General features: G+C 38.7%; 1 protein-coding gene across 7 annotated transcripts in view; it reads left to right on the top strand.

Moving 5' to 3' along the window:
• LOC142354699 (CLIP-associating protein 2-like) overlaps nucleotides 1-12,322 on the top strand; it is a 214,256-nt gene that overhangs the window by 168,981 nt on the left and 32,953 nt on the right. For all 7 annotated transcript variants that reach the window (XM_075407068.1, XM_075407070.1, XM_075407069.1 and 4 more), the window contains one exon: nucleotides 8,218-8,502. In XM_075407068.1, coding sequence (XP_075263183.1) covers nucleotides 8,218-8,502 — 285 coding nt within the window. The remainder of the gene's footprint in view (nucleotides 1-8,217; nucleotides 8,503-12,322) is intronic.

The following is a 12,322-nucleotide window of genomic DNA, read 5'->3' as shown; positions in this document are numbered from 1 at the left end:
AAGCTGAGCGTAGCTATCCTGCGGTGCTCTTAGTTTTTTTTTGTTTCGTCGTCTGACACTCTTTTTTCGTTTTACATTTGTTCACACAGCAAAGCTGCAAAAGTCAAATTTTTTGAATAACTTCTTCCTCTCACTAACGGCATTTGCGCGCGTGACGTCATTTCTCAATCGCTTTAGCGAAAGTATTTAGGTTATTTGCGTGATTAGATTTTGATCATACGTGACTTACCTCACTCAATAAAATGACTTTTGCAGTTAAAAACTTAAGTTTAATTTGAATTTTTTGCTGGTCAAAGGAACTCATATGTGCAGTAAAGGTCCCTAATAAGAGGCTTCTGTGGAATGAATTTTAACAAGCTTTATTAATTTATTGCTGAATGTTTTTTAGCCTTTTGAGCAACGTCGATTTTTTTCAATTTAGATCTGTATCTGTTTCTATATCTTATATGGCACGCAGGTCTATTGTTTCGCAGCTATACCGGCAATCTGCCGGCTATGTTAGATGTAGTGGCAATGAAAGTTTTCAATTTTAATATCACGAACTTCAGCAGTTTTTTTTTCATCAAGTTTTTTTGATAATAGGTTACTGAATAGTTTCAAGATGTAATGGAATGTTTTTACAGGTTTATTTATCACGAATATAATTAATTTTTAAAAAGTATTTTTGCAATTTTTTGCCACCAGGGTCCCAGGAACCTCCTCCAGGTTTTGATAAGGATGATACTGCAGTGTAGCTAGAGGTAATGGAGTATATATCAATACTTTAATAACATGAGTTTTAGCATTAAATTTAAATTTTCAGTTTTTGATACTGGATAGTCTCTGGAGACAATCAAATTGTTCGAAGATAATTATATCACGAATTTTAGCATTGTTTTGTTAACATTTGCCCATTTTTTTTTAATTTTTTGAAATTTGTCATTTTCTGAATGTAACGATCTTAACTAGCGAACGGAGCTTTAATAGCCGCGTCAGCAATTCCAGGCGGCTATTATAGCGCTCCTTTTTTACAGTTCAAAGAATTTGAATTTTGTTGGGGTGTTTTCTTTTTTTTAAGATCTGTTCACATTTTCATGATTTTTGAAGTCAAATTGGAGTAGTGATTTTGGTCACGCCGAAACAGGAAGTGGAGCGAAAAAGCGAGTGGTTTTGCGGCGTGAAATTTTTTTGACTAAGTTTAAAAAAGAGTGAGAAAACGATGTTTGAACAAAATTTCGCTTTCTCGCTAATGGTTTTTTCTCATGCGGCAATTTCACTTTGATTTTTGTATCGGATTTCTTTCTAAATGGTTTTCCCAATCCATTCATAGTCCGTTCTAGGTCTAGTTTTCTGTTTAGTCACTGAAAATTCTTTGAATTGCACGTCAGGACTTGTCCTGCTATGTGTTTTTACTTCATCTAACAGATTTTTGTTTCGTCTTACCCTCACTTCCATGACTTTGATTACTTTTCATGACTTTGAGCTTTCAAAACGGGATAAACAGGTAAAACTCAGCGGGCGTCAAGTTTCATTAGAGGCCCTTAGCCGCGTTTGGTAATCCTTCAGATACTTAGAGTAGTGAAGTTACTTGGAACTTACCTCACTTAAAAAATGACTTGTGAAATCACCTAATGAACTTTAAATTTTATGAGAATTTAGTAGTTAAAGATCAAAAGTGTTCATCTGAGTATTGCCAAACGTATTTTTCCTAATTCTTCACTATTAGAGTCTTGAGTTTATGGTTTCAAATATTATTTTGAAATAGCTACCTTATTGTTTTTCCATATAGAGCGTATGTGTCCCATAAAAATGACAAACCGGATCTAACCCAAAAAGTTTAGTGGTCTATTAAAGGACTGGTGATCAATCTGTCTGTTTTTAGTTGGTTCAAATCCATAGAAGGCCTGAAGCGTCTATCGCGGCTATTTTCCGGCGATATGCCGGTTATGTTCAAGTTTTGCAGTTGGGTTTTATGACAGTACTCCACAAACAAAAAACGGTTTCAAACTTTTTATCAGCAAAATTTGGGAACTTTCTGTAAATTTTGCTTTTTCAGTTTTTTTGAACCATTATCTACCTTTAGTGGCAAATAAATCTCTTTAATGAGTATATTGAATTGTATCATATTTGGTCTTCAGGGTGAAAGCTTCAAAAGTTTTGGCGATGATTGTTTTTTTGTGTGTTTGATTATTTTAATTTCTCATTATTTGAGTTTTTGTCTTGGCTGGGGTTGTTTAATTGATCTGCTGGTCAGGTACATTAGTTCTCAAATTTTCATTCAATTCTTCGGATTGTTTCGGCAATTGAATTGTATCATATTGAATATATCTATTGAAGAATTGTATCTATTGAATTGTATCATATTTGGTCTTCAGAGTGAAAGCTTCAACAGTTTTAGCGATTACTGTTTTTTTTGTGTGTTTGGTTATTTTAATTTCTCATTTTTTGAGATTTTGTCTTGGCTGGGGTTGTTTAATTGATCTGCTGGTCAGGTACATTAGTTCTCAAATTTTCATTCAATTCTTCGGATTGTATTTCAGATTTTGTCCATGTTTTTTGTAAGATGTTTTCATACATTTTTCATGACTTTGAGCTTTCAAAACGGGATAAGTTTTTGCGGCCCGTAGCCGCGTTTAGTAGTCCTTCAAGTGCTTAGAATCGTGCAGCTGCAGAGATTGCCCTAATTGTTCCGACCCCACTTGTGGGGGGGAGGAACTATATACTCAAATGGGTTTTTTTTTGTTCCTTGAATTTTGGCCGACCGATATATTCATCGTAGAGAAATGTGCGTGGTATCATTAAAAAGCTCGTCCAGCGTAGAATTCGAAATTAAAAAGATTTTTTTGAATTTCGTTTTTTTCGAGGAGTTATCGAGGTTTAAAGTTTCATGTGAACACTGGATATTTGGTTCACTTTTGTTCACTTTTACCGTAATTTTCGTTCGATTTAACGTTTTTTCTACGAAAAATTTAATTCAAAACTAGATTTCACGCCAAAAAGTAAATCAATTTTAGGTTTTTAATAGACGAAAGGAGATAATAAAGACTAGTTCTAGTCTTAGAGGGAAGTTTAATATATGTAAAAAAAATTCGAATTAGGTTTGGGAGCTTTTTTTTTTAGAAAATTTTGCAATTTTTTTGTTTTTTCAAATCACCTAGAGACTACTAGACGCTTTTAATATCGAAGTTCCGTTAATGGCAAACCTCTTTTACGATCAAATGAAGCCCAATGAACAAAAAATTTGTTTCGAAGGGATCGCTCATGTTTTTTTTTGGACTCGTATCTCAAATTTCGTAATTTCAAATGAAATTTGGATTTATTTTTTGAGGTTTTACTAAAGTTTTATAATCCTATGGCATAAACTTGTTGACTAAAGGTGCAATAGATTTGCTAATGAGCATTAAGAGAACCTATCTAGTGCTGTGAGTGGACAGCTAATGGCTGTTAAGACTTTGAAAATAAATTTTCGAAAGTTTTTTAAAATTATTAAATCATAAACTTATTTTTGTGAACCGTAAGTTTGTCTCAGTAAAAACAGGATTGAACTCCTTCATACCACTGCAGCATAAGTAAATCTCATTGGCGGCTTTATCAAATAACTATTGGTTATACGTCTTCAATGCCACAAGATTTCAAATTTTTTAAAAATTTTTTGGGCATTTCGTTTTATTGGTTCATTTTGAAATCTTATCACGTCATCCTAATATTGATGGCTACATCTTCCTTTGGTGAAGACGTCCAAGGGATCATAGATAAAACTTTCTGAGAAAAAAATATGGTTTAAATGCCTTCAACACTTTCTTTTCCCATTTTTCTAAAGAAATTTTGGTTTTTGCCTGTATTTGTTGTTTTTTTTTCATAGTCATTAGACATATTGTGATGTCTTATTGATTACCTAGGCATCATAAACATCCTTGTATTCACATCGTGGCATTGCTGAGCGTGTTCATTCAATTCCTATGAAAGCTATTGAGTTTAATGGCTGTTAAGACTTAAAAATATTTTTTTTATTTTTTTTTGAACACAAATCAATCTTAAGCTTATTTTCGTGGATTGTAAGTCAGTCTCGGTAATGACAGAACCGCTTTTTTTCTACATCATCAACAATTTATCTAGTTAGCGGTTTTGTCTTCTAACTATTGGTTTTTTTTTACTTCGGTGCACGAGTTTTAATAATTTTTATAATTTTTGGATTTTTTTTTAGTAATTTTGGTTCCTTTTGAAATCGTATTACATTATCCTAATATTGATAGCTCCCATTGGCTTATTGAAGACGTTCAATGGATCGTTGAAAAAGTTTTCAGAGAAAAAAGCTTATGGTTTAAATAGCTTCGACACTTTCTTCTCTCAATTTTCTACCGAATTTTTGGATTTCGCCTGTTTTTGTTGTTTTCATAGTCAATGACTTGTTGTAATGTCTTATTGATAAATTTTGAATGACAAACATCCTAGTCGTCACATCATCTAGGCATAGTTTAGCGTATTAAAGGCCTTCCGTTGAAAGCTGTAGAATTTTTTGACTTTGATACTATGGGTTTTCTCAAAAATTTCGTGGTTTTGATGTATTTTTCTTTGCCATTCGACTTATTGTGATGAGTTATTGATGTCACATGAATGAAACCTATGATTGCTATTTCATCGAGGCAGAATTGAGTGTGTTTAATTAACTTAAAATGTAGCATTTTTTAAAATTCAAACATCTATTTTTGTTATCTCTTCATTTGGTTGACAATTAAGTCAAAAATGTAGATGAGCTCAGGTCGGAACATCATGTGCGAACGCACATTAACGAGCCGCCTTGTTCAATGTTAAAAGGTCATTATATGGTGTTTTTGAGACCAAAATGGCGCAATTTTTTACGTTTGTTTGTTTGATTACTCTTCATTGACGGTTGTCAAAGTTGATAAGAGTTTTTAGCAAGATATAATTGCTTTTTATGACCATTTTATTTGCTATATGTTTTGGTAATGCAAACATAATCACAAAAATTGTTACAATTTTTCCAATTATCAAATTTTTTGAAAAATTTTGTTTTTCCAGCCTCAGGGGCCATAAAACCTCTTCGATGGTTTTATAATAAGTTACTGCGTCGCTTTTAATGGCAATGGAACGGTTTTCAACTTTTTATTGGTTTTTTGATAAAATTTGCAATTTTTTGAAAATATTTGTCTTTTATTTACTTGTCTCGGTGGTCAGGTAACCTCCTCGAGGGTTTCTATTGTTGCGATGGGCAATGGAGTAGTTCTCAACTTTTTAATGTCAAAAATTGGGTTACTGAGTAGCCTCTGGAGAGTATAAATTGGTTCTGAAGAAATTGGTTAGCTGAATAGCTTGAAATTGGGTTACTGGATAGCCTCTTGAAAGTGAAATGGTTCTGAGGAAACCAATATCTAAACATTTCATCAAAAATTGCAACTGTTTGCAAATAGTTGATAATTTAGTCTTGTTATAACTTTATCAATCGTTACGGGCCAATGACCAAGGAACCTCTTTTAGTTCTGGCTGATAATTTAGTGGACTGATTTCAGAGAAAAAAAAAGTTTTTTGTATTGCGAAATTAAAACAAAAGTTTTGCATTTTTTTCAAGTATTTGTCATATTTCTCGATTTTTGCTATCTGTTTAGGCCAATGATGCTCTTAAAGGCGTGTCCTTGAGTTAATGGTTATGTTCAATTTAATCAAATTTGCAGAGTAAAAGCCTCAAGAGCTTTTGCTATTAATATTTATTGTTTAGTTTGTTCCAATTTTTCTTTCTCAGTTTTTGAGATTGTTTTTTTTGGCTGGCCCTGTTTAACTGACCTTCTGGTCAGGTATAGTAATTCTAAATTTTTTGTTTAATTGTTTCAAAAGATCAAAAGAAGCAGGATAAGCATATGAAGCTTGGTCAAAATAATTTGGATAGTACTGGCTGCCGTTACTTCTAGGATGTGCGCATACTGTTTGGTTTTTGAAGTAATTTTTACCATTCCGAACAGCAGTGTTTTTACAAATTTTATTTCACAGGGGTTTATTTCTGCTTGGCCGTGTTTCTACTTAGTTCTAGATTATTCTTCTCTCTCCAAATGACTTTTTCTTGCTCTACTGTTAACTTTTGCGTGATCTCAATGCTTGCATTCCGAATAGAGTTTGTTGGTAAGATAAAGGCGATTTTGAGCGTTTAGGTTGCAGACAGGATAAAGCCTCGTGGTTAAGATTTCTGACGGTTATACTTGAGGTTGCGGGCTCGGAACCTCTGGGATCTTTTTAAACAATAAAGTACGTCTAAGGAACACCCAATCTAATGTTTTTTGCCCCGGATGTCGTTCGAGGGCAATTCGTCTGACGTTATTTGGTTTGTTTAATAGCCGCGTCAGCAATTCCAGGAGGCTATTATTGCGCTCCTATTTTTTTATTCGTCCATCAGATTTTTGTTTTGTTTTACCCTGACTTCTTGGAATTTACTTTTTCAATGATTTCAGTGACTTCTACTGCTTTGCGGTTAAAATTTGTGTTCGTGTCGTCATTTCTGCTCTTAGGTCAATTGCGTGACTTGTGTCACTTGAAAAAATGACTTCTGGACTCACTTATGGAACTTTAAATTTTATGAACATTTACTAATTAAAGGTCAATAATGTGCATCTAAGCAGTGCCAAACTTATATGCCCTAATTCCTGAGTAATAGTGTCTTGAGTTTTAATATCGAATATTAATTTTGAAAAAGCTCCATTAGGGCTTTTTCCTTGTAGAGCAAATGTGTTTCATAAAAATGACAGTCCGAGTCTAATCCAAAAAGTCTAGTGGTCTATTAAAAAGCTGAAGGTCGATCTGTTTTCTTTAATTGTTTCAATTCATGGTTGGCCACAAGCGTCTATTGCGGCTATTTTCCGGCAATCGACCGGCTATGTTTTGTATTTTTGTTCAGATTGTAATGCTATGTTAATTTGTTTTTTGCAGGACCTGCACATTTTGTGCGTTCGTTCTTTTTAAATCCAATAAATACACTTTTTTGCGTCTGTTCTATACAATTCACACATTTCCTGTGACTTCTTGTCCTAGCGCCATCAAAGAATGTAGTTGGATCTTTTCCGTTTGTGCCCTCCCAGCTTAGTGGGTGCATATTATTTGCAACCCCCAGACGCACGCGCAATATTTTTACATAATGATTTACTATGTAATGACACGTGCTCTGTCACTGGGGGGAGCATAACGTACTGGGGGGGCACAAACGGAAAAGATCCATGTAGTTAAGATAAATTATGCAGCCTAAATGTTTTTTTTTTGTCAACGTAGGCTTGCGCACTTTCAGTCAATTTCACAAGGGAAATGCATAGAAAAGGCCACTTTATTTCTGAAAAAAGACAAACGGAACAATCCCCGATTACTATAAATCCTACTGCCACCCAATAAAACAAGCGTATTTGATCATGGCCATGATTGCAAATTAGAAAGCTTAGAAATGCTCTGACTGGTGACAAAAATTGGTTTTTATTTAAATTTAAAATTCTGAACTGGAGTAAAGAAATGTGATTTGTTTTCTTTAAAAAATCAACAGATGTTTTGTCACTATGTAAGAACAGTTTTTAGGCCCAAGCAATTTAAGCATTTTTTATTTGAGGGCTATTGAGCAGACACGTATTTGTTCTGCCATAGCATTGCTTTGATAGAAATAATTTACAATTAAAGCCTATTCTTTGTATTTTGAAGAAAAGATTCCGTGTTTTGTTGGGGTTTCAAATTAACGGCTGACATGTAGACATCCGAATTTTGATATGGAATATTCAATTTTGCAGCTATCAGAAACGCTCGTGCATAATTCACTGATGTCTATCCATTGTACTTGTCAATTTTGAAATGTACACCATCACCAAAATTTAAATTTTACAATATAGACTCAGTTGCAGTTATTTAGAAACCCTGTTATTAAGGAACTGTTTCTTTTCCGCCATTAACAATGATATCTATTGTAGCACCCCAACGCACAACGCCAACAATAAGTTATGAGTTTTAACATTTGAACATTCGTATCTATTCTGTTCCCCCCACCCCCACCCACCCCAGAAACAGAATAGATCCGAACATTGATGTTCATGAGGTACTGTGAAAGTGGCTTCCACATAAAATTGGCTATAGTGGGACAGACTCAAAACTTTTGACTCGTTTTAAGTTCTCCCGCTAGACAATTTTACCGGGTGTTAGATTTAGGGAATTAGGGCGAGGGCAACAGTTCCTTAATTAATTGGCTTAATTGATTTTATACAGAATGCAGTGGCGGTTGTAACCTCGCTGTTTGATCTAAACACGGCAGAGTTCAACGCCCTCCAGAATGCCCTACCCAAGAAAGAACTTCAACACTTAGCCAACAACATCTTACACCAATACGTCAACAACTTTGAAAACAACAACAACCACAATAGCAGCTTCTCTTCATCAACCAACATTGCAGCAACTGGGAATGTTAATGGCTCCTCATCCTTTTTGTCAACATCAGGAGTAGCCGCGAATTCAGCTGTCGATAGTACTTATTCGCCACACGCTAATAATTATGTGAGTTCTCACCTTTTATGATTGGATTATTCATTTGGATTTTTATCCCCCCCCCCCAGATTCCAGATAGGGCTCACGGGCAGTGCTGCCCTTATCCCGCCACATTTTGGTCCCGAATAAGACCTCTCCATTGCTTTCTGTTCTGGGCTGTTTCCTTGCACAGGTCGAACCATTCAGTCTCCCATTTCTTCGCTGACATTTTCGGTGGTTTGATATGCTTCTTTACTTCGTCACGAACGATTCTTCGCCAGGTCTTGCGTATGCCGCCTGGGGGTCTCTTCCAGTTATCGCCCTTTTCGAATTCGAGCGCTGCGTTTGGAATTTCGGACGGATTCATTCGGAGGACATGCCCTAGCCATCGCAAGCGTCTTGTTTGGATCGTCGTGGCAAGGGAATCACATTTTGCAATGGTGGTGATACTTTCAGCGGGGAGGTCCTGTCCTTTGTGGAGAATACGTCGAAGACATCGATTTTCGAAGGATTGCAAACTGTTTATATCAGAATTTTTTGCTGGCCAGCTCTCGCAACCATACAAGAGTACACTTCGTACGCATGCCTTGTAAATCTTCACTTTTACAAGCTGAGGGATGCTTCTCTGATTCCAGATGTTCTTAAGGTTTTTGAAACTACCTGCAGCTTTGCCTATCCTGGCCTTGATTTCAGATGTTACGTTGCCGTCGGGCTGTATTTTACTTCCAAGATAGGTGAAGTCTTCAACACGTTCCAGTTCTTCGCCATAGACGTGGAATTTCTGATTGATGTCCTGGGAGCAGAATTTGGTTTTGCCGACGTTCAGGTAGAGGCCGACTGCCGCTGCATTTCTGGCTACGTTGTCGAGTAGCCTCTGGGCGTCGTTTCCATTATCATCCATTAAACAGATGTCGTCTGCAAAATCGAGGTCGGCAATTATCGTGTCATCCAGAGACACGCCTACGTTGTCATTGCGGAGGGCTTCTTCCATTATCCAGTCGATTGCGAGGTTGAATAGGAAGGGGGCCAGGATCGAGCCTTGCCTGACACCGCTGAGGATACTGAATTGGCGGGACAGGGTGCCGTATACTCGGACTTGGCTGTAGGTCTCTGCGTATAGCATTCGTAGCACGTTGAGGAGTGTGTCTGGTAGTCCAAGGTTCTCACAGATACGCCAGATGCATTTTCGATCCACGCTGTCGAAGGCGGCTTTGAAGTCTATGAAAACTAGGTTTGTCAACCTTTTGAACTCCTCGCGTTGCTCGAGTATCTGACGTATAGCGAAAATTTGATCTCTGCAGCCTTTGTTCTTTTTGAAACCCGCTTGGTTTGCGCGGCCTATATACGCTGGTTAGAGACGATTCTTTATTACTGCTTCAAGGATTTTGAAAGCAATGCTGAGAAGGGATATGCCCCTGTAATTAGCGCAATTCTTTTTGTCGCCTTTCTTGAAGAGGGGGACGATTACTGCGGTCTTCCAGTCCATTGGCATGGATACTGTTGCCCAAATGCATTGTAGGAGTTTGGTCAACTCCTGTGCGAGAGCAGTACCGCCATCCAAGAAGAATTCCGGCGGTATGTTGTCCGGCCCACCCGCTTTGCGTCTTTTGAGCTTGCTTATGGCTGTTTGCACTTCCATAAGCGAGGGCGGGTCAGTGCTCACTACGGAGAGAGGTTTATATTGATTCTCTGTAATGTCGGCAGTTGCTGGCGGTGGTCGGTTCAGCAATTTTTCGAAGTGGTTGGCCCATACTTCTATTCTCTGCTTTGCATCATTAATCGGGTGGCCGTCAGCACTCTTGAGAGTCTCGCTGATGGCTGAACGCTTCCCTGCTAACTGCTTGACAACAGAGTAAACTTTTCTCAGGTTGCCCGTTTCGTCCGCGTCGATCATTTCCTGGGCAAGGGTGTCAAAATACTTTGTCTTGTCCATGCGGACTGCCTTCTTGATGGTTTTCCGCAGTTCCGCTTTCTTCGATCGGTTGCGGGCTCGAGCACGTTTCTTGACAAGCTCAATAGTTTCGCTGCTGATCCATGCATTCTTCTTTTGCTCAGATTTTCCGAGACTTTTCTCAGCTGCTTGGTGAAGGATGGATTTCAGTTGCGACCATTTAGCTTCCACGTCATCGCCTGTTTCTTCGGCTGCGTCAAACAAACTGTGTAGCGTATCTTTGAACTCGTCGGCTACCGCGGGTATGCGCAGGGATCCCAGGTTGTAAGCGATCGTCTTGGCCTTCTTTGTGTATGCCTTCAATCGCAATCGGATCACCGAAATAACAGGTTTGTGGTCCGTGTCAGTGAGAAAGAGCTTGGTGTTGAAGGTATTATTTACTGATGTTCTCCATCGTCTTGATATCAACATGTAGTCGATCTGGTTCTTTGTTCTGTTATCATTTGATCGCCAAGTATGAAGGGAATGTCTCTTCTTTTGGAATGCGGTGTTGGAAATTACAAGGTCGTTTAGTACGGCGAAGTGCGCCAGTAGTTCGCCATTAGCGTTTCGGGATCCTGTTGCAAAACGTCCGATATTTTGCTTCTCGCCGTCGAGTGGCAAACCAACTTTGGCGTTGAAGTCGCCGCCAACGACTAGAACGTCCTTCTTGGGGACGTCTTTGAGGCATTTTTGCAGCTCTGAGTAGAATGCCTCTTTGTCTCGTACACTGCTATCTTCAATCGGGGCATATGCACAGATTATGGAGATTGCCACTGGTATTGCATGCAGCCTCATGTAGCAGATCCTGGCTCCACAGGCTCTCCATTCCATGACGTGATTGGCCAGTCGGAGGTGTATGCCAATCGCGACTCCGTGCAGACCCTGACTGTCGTAACCCGAGGCATACAGTTTGAGGCTGGGTGCTCCCGTGGAATCTTGGATTGTTTCCGTTGTGTCGCCTGCGATCCTTGTTTCCTGCAGGCAGGCGACTTCGATTCCCAGGGTGTTCATGTCATCAGCCAACAGGTGCTTAGCTTCGGGTTTGAGCAGTGTGCGAATATTCCAAGTTGCGATTCGCAGGGTATCTTTGGCTGGTTTGAGGGGGTTTTTGGGGAGACTGAAGCGTTGTTTAGCCGACTTTGCTTGATCATCTGGTGCGGCTCTCCCAGATGTCCCAGTTCCCGCTGGGCACGTAGCTTTGGAGTAATCTTTTCTTCGGGTCTTCATGTGGGTTCGTGGCTACATTTTACAGGGCGCGCCACACCCCAACCCTCCTCCTTTGTCCGGGCTTGGGACCGGCAGGTAATCCCTATGAAACCTAAAGGTATCTGCGGGAGTACCAGGCCGAAGTATGGCGCGTAAAAACCCCCCGAAGTATGGCGCGTAAAAACCCGTAAAAACAATGGGGGCTTTTCGCCGTTGCAGCCACGACACAAATTGTCCCTCCATAATATCAGATATCAATTGAATTGAGAATTCATCAACAAAGCAGTGTGAGGCTATATAACGGAGAGAAGGCCTACAATTACATAATTAAAAGTGGTGGGGCTATAATTAAGTGAGTTCTGGCCTTTTATCATCTGATCATGTTATTCCACATCTCATTTGGATGTTTATTTTCCCATGTATGTAGTTACACCATGGCATCAAACCCCCGCCCCCATACCTTCGGGCTGATTGAGCGACGAAAAATGACGCTCTTTGTTATTAAGAGGGCCGGGAGTGGAATGAAAAGAGGTCAAAGATGCCAACTGGGGCACGGCCATATTTTGAAACATTTCTCGGGTCTTTCCCGCTACAGCCCCCACTAGCTTAGTGGTCACAACATATAAACAAATCCCATTAGAAAAGCCCTAGTGAAGGTATAGCCCTCTGCTAGTAGGCATATAACCCCCCCCCTCTCGCCTTAATAAAAAA

This window comes from Convolutriloba macropyga, chromosome 15 (genome assembly GCF_964194025.1).
Source record: "Convolutriloba macropyga chromosome 15, txConMacr16.3, whole genome shotgun sequence".
In the NCBI taxonomy this organism is placed as follows: Eukaryota; Metazoa; Xenacoelomorpha; order Acoela; family Convolutidae; genus Convolutriloba; species Convolutriloba macropyga.
Note: the sequence above shows the minus strand (reverse complement) of the source record. Positions and strands in the feature narration are given on the sequence as shown.